General features: G+C 43.7%; 1 protein-coding gene across 1 annotated transcript; it reads left to right on the top strand.

Moving 5' to 3' along the window:
• The first annotated feature begins 843 nt into the window (after nucleotides 1-843).
• VCP (valosin containing protein) lies at nucleotides 844-19,259 on the top strand. The gene is made up of 17 exons (XM_031945406.1): nucleotides 844-1,140; nucleotides 5,234-5,345; nucleotides 5,492-5,664; nucleotides 6,912-7,054; nucleotides 7,862-7,992; nucleotides 8,598-8,729; nucleotides 10,750-10,852; nucleotides 11,709-11,842; nucleotides 11,934-12,069; nucleotides 12,365-12,477; nucleotides 13,043-13,207; nucleotides 13,291-13,413; nucleotides 13,668-13,880; nucleotides 14,086-14,394; nucleotides 14,672-14,827; nucleotides 18,045-18,199; nucleotides 18,589-19,259. Exons 1-17 carry the CDS (start codon nucleotides 1,124-1,126, stop codon nucleotides 18,692-18,694), a joined length of 2,421 nt encoding a protein of 806 aa, XP_031801266.1. The 5' UTR covers nucleotides 844-1,123; the 3' UTR covers nucleotides 18,695-19,259.
• Nucleotides 19,260-19,589: the final 330 nt, after the last annotated feature.

A 19,589-nucleotide genomic window follows, 5' to 3' on the forward strand; every position in this document is an offset into this window, starting at 1 on the left:
GACTTCAAGTCCCAGCATTCAGTGGTACGGGGTATGCTGGGATATGTAGTTTTCGGATATCGCTCTCCAAGAAATAGACGGGCTGGGAAGTGAGGAATTTTTGACCTAATTAAAAAGTCATAGGAAAATACCCACTGCAAGGAGAGAGATGAGGTGAGGTGGAAGTGCGGTTCTAGAGTCCCAAAGCAGATCAGCGAGACCAGGGACTCCCGGACAGAACAGGGTTAAAACATTTGGGGGCTTCTGGGTGAGAACCTATAGCAAAGCAGTCAGTGTGAGGCCTGGCGTGACGGGTTTTTGGACAAAATCGGATTGGAATGAGAGGACTGAAGATTAGGGGACAAGGTTAGAGAGTGATTTGAGAATTTTGTAGGGAAAACGAAGGTGGTTAAAGTTGGGATTAGGAGATGACTGGAAAGTGGATGAGGATTGGGAAAGATAACAGTAATAAAATGGATTGGCGCGTGGGTCAATGACCAGAATAGGAGAGGCAAGAAGACCCAAGCCATTGTGTTAACGTAGGCTGGGGAACCTTGGAGCGCTAACCCTCGGAGCCAATGAACTGGGGCCAAGTGGGAGAGTCCACTTCAGAGAAAGCAAATTCCCTCCTCTCGCCTGTCCATCAAACGTCGTTCTTTCTGTTTATTGGCTGCGCTTCCTAGTCCGCCGACGAAGCGTAATGCCGTGGCCAATGATCATTGCGTTACCAGGCGTGTTGCACCCCAGGGGCGGGAACGGATCTACGAATCAATTTTCTGATTGGTCGACCGTAGCGGGTTGCCGGGGAGAGGAACGGAGGGGAGGGAGGGGGCCGGCAGCGCGGGCGCCGATTGGCTGGGCCGCGTGCTTCTCTCCTTCCGATGATTCGGCTCTTCTCGGCTCAGTCTCCCTGAAGCGCCCGCAGTCGCCGCCGTAGTCGCCAGCGCTTCCTTCTCCCGAAACCGGAGCCTAAGCCACCCGCCCTCCCCACCGCCGCCTCCGTGGGAAGAGAGAGAGAGGGAGCCCACCCGGAGGAACCGCCACCGTCCGCCTGGGAGAGCCGAGCCCCGCCGGGCCCAGCCGCCCGCACCAGCCCCTCGTAGCCGTTACCCGCGCGCCGCCGGCCGGGAGACAGGCGCGCGCCATGGCCTCGGGAGCCGAGTAAGTGTTTCCCCTGCGCGTCCCCTCCCCCCGCGGGAGCGCGCATGGGCCCCGGGCTCCGGGCCCCGGGCCTCGGGCCTCAGGCCGGCGACCGAGCTGAGTAGGCCCCGGCCCCGGACGCAGTTCATGCTGGGGATGGGCCACAGGCCAGGCGGGCCATTTCTCTCCAGCGCGCGTCCTCGAGCCCGGCCCGGCGGGCACGCGGCGCTAGGCGCCCCGGGCCCGGGCCAGATCCGATCCTGCTGTGTCATGCAGGCCCCGGCGTCTCCCGCGGGAGCGGGGGGCGGGGAAAGTGGCCCGGCCCCGCTGGGCCTAGTCTGGCCCTCGGGCCGCCGCCGCCTTCGAGCAACGTTGGGCCCAGGACACCTGCCCTGCGCCCGTCCTCTGGGAGAGCCGCGCCGCCTACGGAGGGAGGAGGAAGAGGGAGAGGATGCGAAGGTGTTTGCGGGCGCTGGGACTTCCCTCGGTTGGAGGAGCTGGTTTCTCCAGGCCCCGGCCTGTGATTGTGCTGACGCGGGGCCCAGCGCCGCCGGTTTGAGGGGGACGGCCACGTGAGGGTTGGGGCCCTCGGGCCAGATCCTCTTCAGAAGTGGGAACCGACTAGGTTTGGGAAAGAAGTCGGGCGGACCCAGGCGATGGCTGAGGGAGGGGTGGATCTGGACTTGGACGTCTCGTGAAATATATTAACTCCTTTGGGGAACCCACGCGTGGGGCAGGGCTGATGTGGGGGCGCCGGGTCACGAGGAAGAACCTACTCTACCTCGGGCGGAAGCGGTTGGCATTTTGGTGCTAAAATCACTTACTGGAATTTTGTTCTCTTGGAGATTTGCGGCTTTGTTGGGGGTGGGGAGAGCTAATCGATTGGGGTGGGGCACTGGTTAGGCCCCTTTAAATGGCCTTCCTGCTTCTTGAAATGCCGAGGAGAAATCTGATTTCCTTCTCCATGAGAGCTGCCGAGATTTTTTTCTTTTCTTGCCTCATAGTGTGTTAAATAGTTTAGGTCTTTAGATTTATGCTATTGGGGTTATTATTATTGGTGCTTTCCTGGCTGTCTTTGAATTCGGACTTCAACTGATGTTGGGGATGGAGGTGGAGACGGACTAAATCAGCCGGTTTTGTTGGTGGAGTGCACGAGGAGCCCCGGCCCCAGACGTAGTAGGTACCTAAGGATGAGGAAGTTAAATTGAGAAAGGCCCTTCATTGAACATCTACAAGGCATTCTTAACCCAAAGCCTAGAACGCTAGAAGTTTAGAAGAAATAAGCTCTCAGGAGTGAAAGGCAATATTTTCATTCTTTGCCCTTCATTGCTTCCCAGAGAAGTATGATAGTTTTCCAGCCTTGAAACCATTTTTAATAGTACCTAACATTAAGTCCTGTAAGATTCGCAAATTTGCCTAGTTTTGTATCACTATACCTCGTATAGTGCCTTGCACATGGTATGCCCTTAATAAATGTTCTTTAATTTGACATAAAAGTACATCTGATTGGTTCTCACAACAATCCTAAGAAAAGGAATTGCTATTATTATTCTTGTTTTATCTATTAGGAAACTGTTCAGCATTTAAATCTGAGTTTTCCTAACTCAAGTCCAGCACTTTATTCTCTAATTCCCTATGTTTTACTGCAGTTTTTTTATTCCTTGCCTTTTCTCCATGAAGGTAAGGTATAATTTAGTAGCAGTGCTTAATTACACTGGTAATTTCATCTTAAATATCTTTGTAAAACTATCATCTCAGTATGTTTGGGGGGGTTTTGGTTATCATGATAGAGAACTTGTTGACTTTAATCTTAGTTTTTAAATCATAATGTTGCTTTTTGAAACCCTCCCCATGTTTGTGGCTTGTATCTCGGGGTTCACTGTGATCCTCTGGAGTCATAAGAGCCCCTAGTGTGGATCCACGATTACTCTGGTTAGGGTCTGAGTCGAGCTAAGCTTGATAGAACATGACACAGCATGGTAAATATAGCTCAGAGTCGGAGGAGATGGATTCAAATCTTGCCCACTTAACTACTTGTATAACTCCATAAAATTGGTTTCTCCTGGCTTTAGATTCTCATTTGTAAAAAAATGATTGGATTAGAAGACAGTAGATCTAAGTTTCTGTGTTCTAAAGAGCTTTCAGGAATTAGCATATTGCTTGATATCTGCTGGCTCAATTGAGTGGATTTTCTTCCATTTTGTGGAAGAGGCCAAGTGCCCTTCTGGAATCCAGTCTTATAGTTGGGTTGGTATCATATAGCACAAACTTGTTTTAATAGCATTTTTTTTTTTTTAAATTGTGTTCATTCTCCTTGCTCCTTTATGCTCCTGTTCTCCAGTTACAGTAATAAGGCAACAAGATGGCTGTACCTTAGAGATGGTTCACTTCTGGTCTCTTTTGTGGGAGGGGCAGGTTGGGGAAGAAGGCCCTGATGGGCTCAATACCTGCTGAGCTTTCATTACCCTGAACTAGCACTTAAGTCCCGTTTGTCAGTAGATGTACTTTTATCCTTTATCATGGTTATTGTTTTCTCTGGCTTTGAAGCATATTGCTCCAGTTAGTTGTACAGGTGGGTTTTTCAGCTGATAGAAATGGTAGTGTTTGGGTACTTATTACATAATAGTTCTGCGTTATGTATGGAAGAGTTAACAGAAGTCTTGCCCTGTTAAAATGGGTATAGGTTGTGTCCTGGGAAATCTGAGAGATCCCATTAATTCCAATACAGACATTATTCCTGGGATTTAAAAAAAAAAAAGTTGATGTAAAAGATTTTTTTCTTAAACAATATTCACCTCTTTCTGGGTCTTGATCAAAGAGGAATTGATTGATCCTTCACAAAATTCTTTCCAAATTAAATTAAGCATTGTCCTTAAGTTCAGCTAATTGGTTGCTAGAGTAGGACTTGATAAAATAGAGTTCAAAGATTTTATTTGAATCCTTATGAAGTATTTAAAATGAACTGTTAGGTTATCCTTAATAGCCTTGATTTTTTTTTTTTTTTTAAGCCTAGATAAAAGGAGAAATTCTTTACTTGTTTCTGTATTTCTTGGTTTCCACCACTTGACATTTGACTAGCTCCATTAAGCTGTGTCCTGAAACTCAAGTTCCTGTGAAGCTTTTTTGCTTAGTAGCACTTTGGTAGCTGCCAAGATGTTTTTGTGCATCCAGTATGAACTTTTTCTTCTAGAAAGTTCAGATAATTTATTTTTTGTTTTTTTCACACATTTGTTAATAACTTATCTAACCTTGGGATTGACTATTACAGTTAACTTTAAACTTTCTTGTGAGAAACAGAGGATCCTAATAAACTGGAAGAGACCTCTTCCAGTCATTGAGACCAATGCCATGATTTTCTATATGAGGAAATGGGGATCATAAAATGGGGATGTTATGTTGCTTACCGAAGATCACACAGCTTAGGAGTAAATGCAAGATTCAAACTCCATACTTTTAATTCTGATTCTGGTGTTCTGTCTTTCCAAAATTTGCTGATTTAAAGAAGTTTTCCATGAATGGTGTTAGAACCCATTATCTGGTTTATGAAACCAGTGCCCTACTACTTGCCAACCCAAACCTCTTAAGAGTTTGCCTCTTACATAGTAATTGTTTAAAGTGTGCAAATGTGTATGTAGCTAACAATATCATTATTAGCCTTTGAGGCTATTCATAAAAATATATATATTTTTACCCATAACTCTTTTCCATGGAAGCAAAAGACTTTTTGTTTGTAATATGAAATTTATATTAATTTTTCCAGAACACATAGCTCCATCTCCTATGTACTTTTTCTGTCTTTGAGACAGAAACATTTGCATATATCGGCAGCAAATTCACTGAAAACTTCTTATAGTATGTCAGTATTCATGCTCAGTTCGTAGACTTTTAAGTCTCCTCACCTAGTTGAGTTGTTGTGGCTGTACTTGAGAACCCTAAAGAGCTTTTGTTAATGTGAATTATAGCTATCAACATTTACTATATTAGGAATTAAAGCATTTAATATCATGAAAATAATTTTGACCTTAAAGTTTCTCAAACAAGATCTAAGGACTCCCAAAAACCTTGGGTAAGAGTGATGTAGCCTTGGAGATCTAACTGGATTTCCCTTTTCCAGTTCAAAAGCAGACGACTTATCAACAGCCATTCTCAAGCAGAAGAACCGCCCCAATCGGTTAATCGTTGATGAAGCTATCAATGAAGACAATAGTGTGGTGTCCCTGTCTCAGGTAAGTTTATATTGGTGATCTGTTCAGACATATTTTATGCATTAATGGAAAGAATGGTCATCAGGGACAAGGGCTGTAGGTAGCTGAACTAATGCTTAGTCACTGGACTACTCCATACTGACCAGTGACTCTCATGATGTTTCTAGGCCAAGATGGATGAATTGCAGCTCTTCCGAGGTGACACAGTGTTGCTTAAAGGCAAGAAGAGACGGGAAGCAGTGTGCATCGTGCTTTCTGATGACACGTGCTCAGATGAAAAGATTCGCATGAACAGGGTTGTCCGCAATAACCTACGAGTGCGCCTGGGGGACGTTATCAGGTGTGTGAGGATCCTTGGCCCTTAATGAGAGAGACCTGGGCAGCAGGGTGGGACAAGAGAGGCATGAGTTTTGGCCTGTCATAAACATTCCTCCCTACTATGGAAGGGGAGGCTGGAGCTTCACTTTATGGTTCAAGTATGTTCTTGGGGGAAGACTCAGATACTCTAAAATCTTGACAAGCATTTTGATAACTGGAAAGGATATGAGATTGACTCTGGTAAATTCTACACCACGCCTTCAAGTTGAATGTCTTGATGTTTCATGGAAAATGGGGGCTTCATGACTTTTTGCCAGGGGACCCAAACTAATAGTTTTTGTAATGTCTCTTCTGCTTGTGCTGATGGTTTCGTGTTCTTGTGCTGGGTGGCAAGAAACTAAAGGGAGAGATATTAACCAAGAATTTTAGGGATGTTGTGATGATGAATGAGAGCTTGTGAAGGTCATACTTTAACCCCAGGAAAATCAGTTAAGAAAACCAGCTGTCACAGGAAAATGGCTCAAATAGTACTACTGGTCATAAATGAATGATCTCCAGGCACATTCTTTTGCTTTCTCTTTCTGGGTTCTTTCTGTTCAGTCCTTGATTAGTCTTCTCACTGGCTTTTATGTAGGGTTCTCAGTATCTGTATTATCTCATCTCGGGTGTGTTTAGTTACTTTCTCCTGACTGTGAGTCTCATGTAACCTTTTTCTTAGGAGATTAGGGCTAAAGAGATCCCTTCTGAGACATGCATAGAATGGAAGTATATTTGTGCTCATGTGTATATATGTACCTGTTATCAGAGTTCTTATTTCTCTCAAATTTAGTTGACATTTCTTTCATTTTACACCTTCTCATCCCTGGCCCAAACTTCCCTGTTGAGTGAGGCTGTGAGATTCCCCCAAGATTATCAGAAGGGTAGGAGGTTGGCAATTTTCCAACCAAGAGCTGTTCTTCCCTTTTCCCCATGTTGCTTCCTTTGAATGGTAGTAAGAGTCCTTATCCTTAAGCTGGGTCCCCATCTGGAACTTGTAGCATTTGCTGTCCTCCTTGGAGTTCAGGGTCCTGGGTGTGTGGTATCTTGCTTCAGCTCCTGCCTTTTCTCCTACCCTCCCTCCCACCCCATTCTCCTGCCTCTCTTCACCTAAAGCCGTCCCTGCCTTTTCTCTTTCACTTGCCATCAGCTCTCTGTACCAGGCCCTTTCCGACGCCCAGTGCTTGGGGCTGCAGTGTGGTGGGTAACGTGGAGTCTGCTTGTCGTCCTCAGCATCCAGCCGTGCCCAGATGTGAAGTACGGCAAACGTATCCATGTACTGCCCATCGATGACACGGTGGAAGGCATCACCGGCAATCTCTTTGAGGTGTACCTCAAGCCGTACTTCCTGGAAGCTTATCGACCCATCCGAAAAGGTAAGTTAAGGCTTTGAGGAATGAACTAGCAGGGTATTCATTTTCTTTTTTCTTTCTTTCTTTCTTTTCTTTTTTTGCTGAGGTAGTTGAGGTTAAAGTGGCTTGCTCAGGGTCACACAACTAGGAAGTGTTGAGTGTCTGAGGCCAGAGTTGAACTCTAGTCCTTCTGACTTCAGGGCTGGTGCTCTTATCCACTGTACCACCTAGCTGCTCCCAGGGTATTTATTTTCCTGGCAGTGAATTGATTATGGGTAGAGTTACTTGGTTCTGGTATCCATATTTTCCAGAAAATGCTTAATCCCTGAAGTTCTCTTGTAACTTCTCACACCCATCTGCCCCTACTGACAGGTATATCTTGTACCCCAGGAGAGAAAGTTACTACTTTTATTTGTCTTAGGCCAGGCTAGGCCTTGATGGTGGTTGGGTTCCAGGTGGCCCTCAACACCCTTTCTAGGTAAAGTCTTTGTCAGTTTGTCCAATTCTGATTCCCAGAAAATATACAGTTCCCCCTGCGTCCATTACATGAAACTCTTTAATTTTGATCCTTTTTCCTTGTTACCTGTGGCAAAAATTGGTTATTTATTAGAAAGGCTTTCTTCTCCATAAGGTATCTAAGAGGCAAAAAAAGTTTTTCTAAGTCCAGATTAATGTTTTGCCCTTTGACTAAGTATTAGGACATGGGTACCCACGTGGTTTTAGAGCTCAAGTTCCCAATATTAATGGTTGAATTTATATCTGGTCTTTTCTAGCTTACCATCCATTTATTGTTGATACTTGTCATAACTATATACTATAATGATCCTACAGGTGATATCTTTCTTGTCCGTGGTGGAATGCGTGCTGTAGAATTCAAAGTGGTGGAGACAGATCCCAGCCCCTACTGCATTGTTGCTCCAGATACAGTGATTCATTGTGAAGGGGAACCCATTAAACGAGAGGTAAGCTCCACCCTCTTGGTAAAAGCTTATCAATCTTTTGAATGTATGGTATGGTTTGGAGCAGGGTATTGAGAAAGCTGAGTAGAATGTTCATATGTTGGGAATGATGTGACAGTAGAGAGGCTGAAGTCAGAACTCCATTCTCATATAAGTTGCTCCTTGATTAGAACAGTCTTCCCTGATTCTCCTTTGTTTTTTTATGGTGTGGGCCAAGAATCAGCAGGATGGGTTCTTGTTCTGAACAGAACTTGGGCAGGGTAATTTTGAAGAAACACCAGGGAAAAGATATTCTGATCACAGTGACAGTTTAGCTTTCCCAGGAGTGGTACCTTCAGAACTTTTAAGGTCTTTAGTTTTTCAGTTGTTGGCCTTTTGGAGAGTTTCCCATAGAGTTGTTTTCATCAGTCAATAGAATAGCTGTGTCAGAGACCTTTCCAGGGGGAAATTTCCCCTGGATCTCCTGGGCACTAGACCACTATACCTTGTAGAAACATGTTCTTCTTAAGGCCTTCCTTTTTCCTAATATAATAAGACATCCTCATACATTGACGTTGGACAAGTTTGAATCTTTGGTATTGCTAATCTTTATAATTCCTTTCACTCAGGATGAAGAGGAATCCCTCAATGAAGTGGGGTATGATGACATTGGTGGTTGCCGAAAACAGTTGGCTCAGATCAAGGAAATGGTGGAGCTGCCACTGAGACATCCAGCCCTCTTCAAAGCCATTGGTGTAAAGGTATTTGCCCTTTGGCTTCAGATAGGGCCATGCCCAAGAAGAACAGCAGGAAGAGAGCTTTTTAATGTTGTACTTTGTGAAGGGAAAATGGAAAAGTAAAGGGATAGTGGAAAATAGCAGTGCCTTGATGTCATTGTAGGAGTGTAGATAGTGAGTGGTATCCAATACAGATTTATCTTGGGCTGTGCTATGCAATCATCTTATTAATGCCTTGGGTGTCTTTGCACGTGAAAATCCTAAGTTCTGTTACTAGTCATTTACTTAGTCTTTCAGAAAATAGAACTAAATTTAGTAATTAGAAAAACGAATGTAAAGATGAGCATTCAATTAACAGAAGGATTGCAAGGTTTATACTTTGGGAAAGATTACCTAGCTAGAGGGTAGAATGTGAGTCCTGGGGTTGAGACCGTATGCTGAATCTAATTTCACACTAACACTGTTAATTAATAACTTAGTATAATATCAACATATAAGAAATGTGAGTGGAAGCCAGGAAGTAGTCCCTAGATAAGCCCCTAATTTGAATGTTATGTCTTAGGTCAGGTCACTTTAAAAGATGTGAAGGGATTAGAGGAAAAGTTCAAAAAAAAAACCTATAGAAATAGAAAATGAGTTTAGGTTAAAGTTGATGGTTAGCCTGGAGAAGAAAAAGTTTGGAATTACTAGTTTGAATGCTCCTGAAATATAGGGGATTGTGTTTCATTTATCTCTACATTTCTTACAGCTTCTTAGCATACTGCATAAAGTAGATGGGATGAATGTGTATATAATTTAGTGATTATACTATGGTATTCGAATGGTTTATGTGAAGGAGTACCAAGCTGTCATTCTTTTGTATGCATAATAATCATGGAGGAAGACACTACAAAGATAGTTAAGTCAAAGTTAGTTCTCTGGGTCTTGGTCTTCTTATCTTGAAAATAACAGAGAATAGATGACTGCTTGATACCTGCTGGCTCAATTGAGTGAATTTTCTACCATTTTGTAGGAGAAGCCAGGTGCCCTTCTGGAATCCAGTTTTATAGTTGGGTTATTGGTATCATGTAGCATAAACTTGCACTAAAATACAGAGATTAGATGACCTCCAAGATCCTTTTCAATTCTTGTTATGAATTTTTTTAAGTAGTATTTTATTTTTCTAAATATTTGTAAATGTTTTCAGTATTTGTTTTTGTGAAACTTTGTTCCAGATTTTTCTCTTTTCCTCCCTCTTTCCCCAAGACAGCAAGCAATCTGATATAGGTTAAATATGTGCAGTTCTTTTAAACATATTTTTATGTCATGTTGTGCAAGTAAAATTAGATGAAAAGGCAAAAAACCAGGAGAAAGGGGGGGGGGGGGGAATTGAGCAAATAACTAAAAAAAGGTGAAAAATACTATGCTTTGATCCACATCCAGTCTTCATAGTTCTCTCCCTGGATGTGGATGGTATCTTCTATCCCAAGTCCATTGGAATTGCCTTATTGTTCTGAATTTCTTTTAAATGGGTTCAACTCAGTAGAGGTTATGGTTGGAAGAATTTAGTGAAGATGTCATGACCACTAGAATGGGACAGTAATGGGGAGGGTACGGAGCCTGCATTCTTAGAAATCTCTAACATCTGCTATTTGTCCTTTGTGATCTAGTCACCTGCCTGAAGTCTGGGTACCAGGCCACCTTTTGGTTCCTTTCTAGCTTCTGGAATCTCCAACTAGAGTTTTTCAAAGTATTATGTCTTAGTTTTAAGGTTTCTTACCTCTTAGTCTTCTGAGATACAGATGTTTATGTGTTAGAATTTTTGCTACTTTTTCCCCATCTCCCCTTTCAGTGACTTTACTGTTGACAACTTAATTCTGTGGGCTGAATAGTAAATCATACCTGTCACTTTTGCTATTGAGGACTCATTTTTATTGCTAGGTTCAAACTTTTCATCCCATCCCTATATAGAGAACCTTTGCTAAACTTCTTGTTGAGGGAAGAGAAGAGAACTAGCATGGGTGCTAGCTTAACCTTCTTAAATCTACTTTGTGCCTGTTCCCAGCCTCCTCGGGGCATCCTGCTCTATGGGCCTCCTGGAACAGGGAAGACCCTGATTGCTCGAGCTGTGGCAAATGAAACTGGAGCATTTTTCTTTCTGATCAATGGTGAGTTACTTAACTCTTCCTAAGGTGGTGGGTTGGATATCTTCTGACTCTTGATTTCTAGAGGTCCTCTCAGTTCAAATACAATATGTTGTACCCGCATGTACATACCCATACAATAATGATTTTCTCTGACCTCTTTTCCCCCAATTAAGTCTGGGACAGAGGCAAGAACCACTGGTTTTGAAAGGGGGTGTGGGACATTTGCCCTCCCCTGATGTGAATTAATTCAAGTGCACACTCTACTAGAAGAGGCAAATGACTTCAGTGGGTTTTAGGCATGTATCAGGGGACTCTTTTGTATGTGTCCTTCCCTCCAGAACTATCTTCTCTTAGAATTCAGGAGTAGAGGAATAGACAACAGTTTGGCGGCAGGTGGACGGTTAGTTAGAATTATTTCATTGTCAATCTATATGGGAATGCTGAATTACCTTGTTAGGGGGAGATTAGGCGTTTTCCCTGAAAGTGGGTAAGATGAGGAAGGCCATGATTTTTGAGCCTACCATCTCCTGAGGATTGGGGGGGAGGGGAGGGGAAGGGGGGAGTCATAGGAAGAGTAACCTCATATAGCGATTCTCACTCCTTCTGACAAGCAAATAATTGCCAACATGTTTCCTTCAACTTACCCTTCTTAATATTTTCAATATCTTATTTTCATAACAGGGAAAATAGGCAAAGTGACTTTTTTTTTTCATAAAGGTCTTGGCAGTTTGCCTAGGTCAAAGTGTATCAGAGGTGGCTGGAGAAGCTTCTCAGTGGTAACAGAACTTAGGCAGGGTTAGCAGGCAACCCTTATGGCTTCTTCTCCTTGGGGAGAAGAAACCAGATTCATCCTTGATTGCTCAATGCATCTCTTCAGGTCCTGAGATTATGAGCAAGTTGGCTGGTGAGTCAGAGAGCAACCTGCGGAAGGCTTTTGAAGAGGCAGAGAAGAATGCTCCTGCCATCATTTTCATTGATGAGCTGGATGCCATTGCTCCCAAGAGAGAGAAGGTATGGATTCCCCTGAGGGAGAGAGAGAGAGAGAGTAAGGGAGATTGGGGTACAACCTTGCCTATTGACGAAGGACATTGTGCTTTGACAGACCCATGGAGAAGTAGAACGTCGAATTGTGTCACAATTATTGACTCTCATGGATGGTTTGAAACAGAGGGCACATGTGATCGTTATGGCAGCAACCAACAGACCCAACAGCATTGACCCAGCTCTTAGACGGTTTGGTAATGGCCCCTTGACTTTTTTGGCGAATGTTCTTCTGTATGTAATTGTTTGATCATAGTATAATCTTAAGATTTAGCATGTTGGGTAGGATAATGACAGATTCTTGTTTCTGCTTTTCCTGTTTTCCTCATTTGTTTCTTCTCCCTCCCCTCAATAGTTGCAGGATCTAGGCTATTTGCTACCAGATCATTTAATGATAGAGTTCTGCTCTTTTACCCACTTCCATTGGGGAGGGGGCAGGCATATGTGGCCAGAGCCCAGGGTTGAATGGTGTGTATGCATGTATTCCTACAGGTCGATTTGACAGGGAGGTAGATATTGGAATTCCTGATGCCACAGGACGCTTGGAGATTCTGCAGATCCATACCAAGAACATGAAGCTGGCAGATGATGTTGACCTAGAACAGGTAAGGCTTAAAGGGAGTAAAATAAGAGACTCAATCATCTGAAAGGGATAATGAGAGAGTTGCTGAACCGCCAAGGCTCTGTGGAGCAGGGCTCAAGTTGATTGTTGAAATGGAGCACTTGTTGGGGCAGAGATAGACTGTAATTATTAATAAACTTGTATGGGTAGAAAAACTTATTTTGAGGCTACTTTGAAATAGATTAACTCAGCCTAGGTGTGTGTTGTGGCTAACAGTCAAAAAGGCAGGTCATGGCAATGGAAACATTGATGTGTGTCAAGGCCCCAGTCACTGAGAGCCCTGATTTTGGCAAGTGTAAACTATCCCTTGAGCAGTAATGGGCAACTTAGGATTTTGAGATTAGAACAATTGAAATTCTGAATGCAAATCTGTTAGTGCAATGTGTCTTGAGAAGAGAAGGCTGAGGCACAACTTCACAGTGGAAGGAGCTTATGGAGAGAGAAATGAGCAAGGAATTCCAGGAGGCCTCATATGAAATCTGGGTATTCTTCTCTTCCTAGCTCAGGCCGAGAGCTGGGCTTTAACCAGAATGACCTTCTATTCACAGGTAGCCAATGAGACCCATGGACATGTAGGTGCTGATCTGGCAGCCCTCTGTTCAGAAGCAGCACTACAGGCCATTCGAAAGAAGATGGACCTCATTGACCTGGAAGATGAGACCATTGATGCTGAAGTCATGAACTCCCTGGCTGTCACCATGGATGACTTCCGGGTAAGGATACCCTTCATGACTCTTGTTTTCCTACTCCTTTTCCTTTAACAGAGTCTTACTCTAGCTTTTTCCTCCTGATGTAGTGGGCTCTGAGCCAGAGCAATCCGTCAGCACTTCGGGAGACTGTTGTAGAGGTGCCACAGGTGACCTGGGAGGACATTGGTGGTCTGGAGGATGTCAAACGGGAGCTCCAAGAGCTTGTTCAGGTGAGAGAGTTTTGAAGTGTTAGGGCTATTTCAGAGTTCTACAGAATAGTGAGTAAGGCTTTCTGCTATCTTATCCCCCAGGGATTGTGATAAGAGATGAGACTACTTTTGGGTCCTGGGAGTGTGGGAGACTGTGAGGTGAATCAAGTTGGGTGTGTGATTTGGCTTTCCTGTTTCCAGAAAATGCTATCAATTATACTTCTATTCCCAGTTCCTCATATTAATGATTTACCCTGAGCTCTCTTTTCATGTAGTATCCTGTGGAGCATCCAGACAAGTTCCTTAAATTTGGTATGACACCATCCAAGGGAGTCCTCTTCTATGGGCCCCCCGGCTGTGGAAAAACCCTCTTGGCCAAAGCTATCGCCAATGAATGCCAGGCAAACTTCATCTCCATCAAGGGCCCTGAACTTCTCACCATGTGGTTTGGCGAATCTGAGGCCAATGTCCGTGAGATTTTTGATAAGGTGAGCTCTGTATTAGATCCAGTCTCTTATCCTATGGATTTCCAGACTGACTAGGTGTGTTGGGACCAGTATTTGGAATGAATTATGAAACAGTTTTAGCAATACCTTACTAAAGCCATTGGATATGGGAAAGAAGGGGCTTTGGGATGGAGTAATGAGTATCTGGGCAAGTATTCATCTCTTTTTGTGTCATTCCTCCATGAAGGCCCGCCAAGCTGCCCCCTGTGTTCTGTTCTTTGATGAACTGGATTCAATCGCTAAGGCTCGTGGCGGCAACATTGGAGATGGAGGAGGTGCTGCTGACAGAGTCATCAACCAGATTCTGACAGAAATGGATGGTATGTCCACAAAGAAAAACGTGTTCATCATTGGTGCCACAAACCGGCCTGATATTATTGATCCTGCAATTCTTCGGCCTGGCCGCTTAGACCAGCTCATCTATATACCCCTGCCTGATGAAAAGTCCCGTGTTGCAATTCTTAAGGCCAACCTGAGAAAGTCACCTGTTGCCAAGGTGAGTAGAGGAATTTTGGAGATAAATTTGACAACTGTGTCTCTTTCCTACAGCAACCTGGTGTGGGGGAAAAAGCAATCCTTCTCTTAGATTTTTTTTTTTTTAGGCCATATTTGGGGTGTTCCTTGGGTGGCTCTTATGAATTCCTTGTGAAATCTGAGTTCAGGATCTGGAAAGGTCATCATAGAAGGGAGAATTAGGGTAAACCAGGGGAAAAAAGACCTTTTGTTTGGGACTTTAGGTCTGGGTCCTGAATTTGCTTTCTGACTTCTGGCAGGATGTAGACTTAGAGTTCCTGGCCAAGATGACTAATGGCTTCTCTGGGGCTGACCTGACAGAGATCTGTCAGCGTGCTTGCAAACTGGCTATCCGTGAGTCCATTGAGAGTGAAATTCGACGAGAACGGGAAAGACAGACCAACCCCTCTGCCATGGTAAGTGTCCTTTTTCATACAGCTAGGCTTTAAGGAATATTGAATGCTCTTTGAGTTTGGAATCTACCTATTTCCCCTAAAGAGTTACATTCTGATTGAGTTGTTCGATTCATTGGATTTTTTTTTTCCATTTCACAAATTCTGTTTTTTAAGGAGTGATTTTTCTTGAGACAATTTCTGTGTTTCCTTTTTCAAGTTCTCATTTTCTTTCCCCATTTTTCTTCTAATTCTCTTGAGATCCTTTTTGAATTCTCCCAAGAATAGAGATGGAGATCATCTTATCAACCCCTTTGAGGCTTCATCTAGAGATGTTTTTGCCTCTAGTGTCCTTCGGGTTCGAGGTCAGTTTTTCGATCTCCATAAAAGTTATATGTGGTCAGAGCTCTTCTTGCTTTTTTGCTCATTTTTAAAGGTTGAGGTCTGCTCTTGGGGCAAAGGGGAGATTGTCCCAAGCTTCCTCTACAGGCCACAGTGGCTTCATGCTGCTCTGGGGCCAGTGCTGTGGGTGGTCATGGGCAAATCCTGCTTGTTATTTGGGGTTCAGGGGCTCACTATTTGCCTTCTGTAATTGTGGTGAAGGTCTCACAGCTAGTCTGCTGTGGCTTCTGAACCAAGATAGAATAGCAAATGCTGCTGTATTTTGGGTACAAGCTTACCATTAGATTTCCTCCGCTCAGAAACCTCTCTACCCTGAGTCTCCCTGTGCTGCATCACCTCTCTCCCCCCCCCCCCCCCCCCTTACCTGATTGAGGCAGACGTTTCTGAGGTTCTTCCAGAATATCTTCTGCTGGAAATTTGTTACATTCCAAATATTTTTGGCTTCTGTCATTCCAAAACCTGTTCAGAGGTTTGATCTTGTTTTGATCTGAGGTAAACCAGGAAGAGCTCAAAGAACTATCTACTCTCTACCATCTTGGCTCCCGTCCTCTTACATTATGATTGAGGATCAAGACACATTTGATTTGGGGACTCTTTATTTTCTATTGAAAGCCTCTTTTAAGTTTTTATGCATTCTTTTGTTCCATTGTGCCAATTGCTTGGATCTTATCACCTCTAGTTTCTTCTTTTATATTAATTTTCTACATTTCACTACCTACAAAAGTGTTGATCCTTTAAAAAAAAAAAAAAAAGAAGAAAAACAAAAAACACTTGCCTTTATGTGTCCTCATATTATTGTTCTGTCTTACCTCTTCATTACTTCATCAAATTTCTAGAAATGGGAACTTAAGCCGCTGCTATAACTTTATTATTCACATATTCCTCAACCCTTTATAGTCTGGCTTTCACCAATGCTTTTTATAGAAACAGCTTTTTTAAAAGTTATCATTGAGTGACTATCACCAAATCCACTGATTTCTTACTCTGCATTTTCCTTGATCTTGTTGTATTTGATAGTTAAACATACCCTTCTTGAGATAACTCCCTTCCTTGCATTAAACTATACTTTTTTGGCTCTCTTTGTTAACCCTTTTTACTCATCTAAATGAGAGCTTCTTAAACTTTTTCCATTCATGATTCCTTTTCAGTTGAAAAGTTTGACGTTGGGTATATAGGCACATAAAATAAATATCAAAAGTTTGCTGATAATAAATTGTAATAAACCCAACCCTCACATTCAATTATGAGACCCCATATGAAGTCTCCCCATGGCCTCATCCATCTGCTTTGTTTTCTGTCCCTTGGTATTTTTACTTCAATTATCACTTTATTCAGATAATGCCTACTTTTGTATCTTTAATCCTGAACTCATTCCAGAGCTCTATTATAACATATTTACTGCATGAACTCAGTGTGACCAGAACTGAACAGCTTATCTTCCCCACCCCCACACACTCCTAAATATAGAAATATATTTTTTCTATATTTATAGCATCATCATTGTCCTAGTCAAACACCTCAAAACCTCCAAGTCATCTTTGACTCTTCAAAACCTCCCACTTGCAGTTAATTGCTAAGTCATTTTGATTCTTTGGTTTTCTTGAATCTGTCCCCCCTCTTCTCCCACTACCACCACCTGCTTCAAACTTCTGTGACGTCTGTCCTAGATAGTTGAAATAGCTTTGTATTTGTTTTTTCTGCCTTTGGTCTTGCTTCATTCTAATCTATGTTTCATACCATTGCCAAGGTCATCATTCTATTATACCTACCTAACCATATTTTGGGGCAAGGGGAAGCCAACAACAAAAACCACCACATAATCCCATCTACCATGTAAAGTCTAAGATAACATCCATAAAATCCTCCATAGTCTGGATCCAGTAACTTTCTGACTTTATCCTGTACTATTCTTTTTTATAAGTGTGTGGGTTTTTTTTTTTTTTTTTTTTTTTTAATTAATAAAAATTCCTTTCAATTTTAATGTCCTTTGATTTACATTATCTGCATACTGACTTCAAGTCATTGCTTAAGTGCTAGCTTCCAGGCAATGGAAATGATTGTTTCTTCCCCTAAATCAGGGGTCCTCAAACTTTTTAAATAGGGGGCAAGTTCACTGTCCCTCAGACTGTTGGAGGGCCGGACTATAGTAAAAACAAAAATTTTGTTTTGTGGGCCTTTAAATAAAGAAACTTCATAGCCCTGGGTGAGGGGTATAAATGTCATCAGCTGCTGCATCTGGCCCATGGATCATAGTTTGAGGATCCTTGCAGCAGAGTATTTCTTTGTGTTCTGCCATTGTTTGCCAAGAATTATAGTTATTTATTTCTTCTCTGTCTCATACATACATATACACATACCACCTCTCTTTATCACCTACTATGAAGCCTGCAGGGAAGTAAAGACAAATATTGGGACATTCTTTGCAAAGTAGGTAACAGACTCATAAAGATTATGCAGCTTCCTAAATTGTGGTTCAAGCTGGAAATAAAAACTGAGGACAAAGAGATTTTTTTAGACACTTCCCTATGTGCTATAATGGATCACTGTGGGAATTTGGAGGATGTTGGGCATCTTAGAAGATAGCATTAGGAATGGTGCTCAGTAACTTGTTAAAATTATGCCTCTGTTGCAGCCTTGCCAGACTTTGGGCACTGGGAAAGTTGTAGGGTTGTGCTGTTCAGTGCTCCCCTGGAGCCTGGATCTTGTCTTGAGTTAACTGTTACCCAGTGTGAGGTGCCTGTTGCCTTAAGCTCCTTGGGGGAAGACAGGCTTGGTGATTACCAAGGCTTGGTGAATCCTGGTAGGCCTTAGTCCCCGCTCATCTCTCTCTACCTTATAGGAAGTAGAAGAGGATGATCCAGTCCCTGAGATCCGCCGGGACCACTTTGAGGAGGCCATGCGCTTTGCCCGCCGCTCTGTCAGTGACAATGATATCCGGAAATATGAGATGTTTGCCCAGACCCTTCAGCAGAGCAGGGGCTTTGGCAGCTTCAGGTAAGAAGAATGGGACTTTGGAGGTGAGACCCAAGGTGGAGGGTTGGAGGGCTGGCTTGTAGACATTCTAGACCCTTAGGAAGGAAAAGAGAAAGGGGGCCAGCTAAAGAGGGAAGGAATGGCATCTTCCCGCCCGGGAGTTGGTGGTGGTAGTGGGCAGGTGTCCATAGAAAGAAGGTGTGGTGGAAGGAATCTGACCCCAAGGATTTGTCTGGGCCTCATATCCAGCATCTAATTCTCCTTCTCTGTGGCCCTTAGGTAAATTATTTACTCTCCCTGGGTCTTAATGTCATCATTTGATGAGTGGGTTAGATTAGATAACCTCCTAAGAGGTGGGAGGGAAGAGGATGCCTCTGACCAGGTCTTAATGTGCACTCTCCACCATGCAGATTCCCCTCAGGGAACCAAGGCGGGGCTGGCCCCAGCCAGGGCAGTGGAGGAGGCACAGGCGGCAACGTGTACACGGAAGACAATGACGATGACCTGTATGGCTAAGCGGCAGCGGCTGGCCACGGAGCAAGCTGGCCAGGCCTCGGTCCCTGGGGGAGGGAGGCTCTTGCCTGAGAGGGACCGGGGGCACCCGGAGCCTGCTCCATTCCTCAGTCCGAACAGTTAAGCTGCAGTCAGACTCTGGACAGGGGGTTTCTGTTGCAAAAAAAAATACAAAACAAAAGCGATAAAATAAAAGCGATTTTCATTTGGGAGGCGGAGAGTGAATTACCAACAGGGAATCGGGGCCTTGAGCCTGCGCCATTTCTGTTGTAGTGGGGGGGGTACAGCGGGCGGGTGGCCTCTGTGGGGCGAGAGCAAGGGAGCCAACGTCCAGCCCCCACCAGTAATAAAAGCGCCTGAACTTCACTCCATGCTGCCCATGCTGTCCCTTCTTTCCCTGTCCACACCAGGATAAGGGGCCACAGCCGTGGGTCTTTACATAGTGAGTAGGTTCATTTTATTTTACATGCTTTTGAGTTAATGTTGGAAAATTAAATTAACTAATCACAAGCAGTTTCTAAACCAAAAACATGTTGTAAAAGGACAATAAACGTTGGGTCAAAACAGAGCTTGAGTCCTGGCCCCTGCTCCTCCTTCTTTCCCCTGAAAGCTTCATATCTTCTTTGGCAAGCAGGGAGGGAGGGTGCCAAGGCAGTGCCTCAAACCCAAGCATGATTTGGGAAGAACTTCTCCAAGAGCTGTTTTGTCTTTTCATTTCCTTGGCTAGGAACTAGTAACTCCCCTTGGCTGGGAGTGGAGGAGAACTATGACTCATTCAGTCGTCATTCCTCCCTAGCTTGATGTGTGTGAAGGAGCGGATTTTTGAAGTCCTAACAAATGATCCTCTCGTTCTCCTGCCTAGATTTTCCTGGGGGGTGGGGTGGGGTGGGGAAGGGGA

The sequence above is a fragment of the Sarcophilus harrisii genome, chromosome 1 (assembly GCF_902635505.1).
Source record: "Sarcophilus harrisii chromosome 1, mSarHar1.11, whole genome shotgun sequence".
NCBI classification, from domain to species: Eukaryota; Metazoa; Chordata; class Mammalia; order Dasyuromorphia; family Dasyuridae; genus Sarcophilus; species Sarcophilus harrisii.

What these genes read in the sequence shown, in the direction of transcription:
- VCP (XM_031945406.1), top strand. An exon ending in CGCCTGGGGGACGTTATCAG is followed by an intron (nt 5,665 to 6,911) that starts GTGTGTGAGGAT and finishes TGTCGTCCTCAG; the next exon opens with CATCCAGCCGTGCCCAGATG. An exon ending in AGGGGCTTTGGCAGCTTCAG is followed by an intron (nt 18,200 to 18,588) that starts GTAAGAAGAATG and finishes TCCACCATGCAG; the next exon opens with ATTCCCCTCAGGGAACCAAG.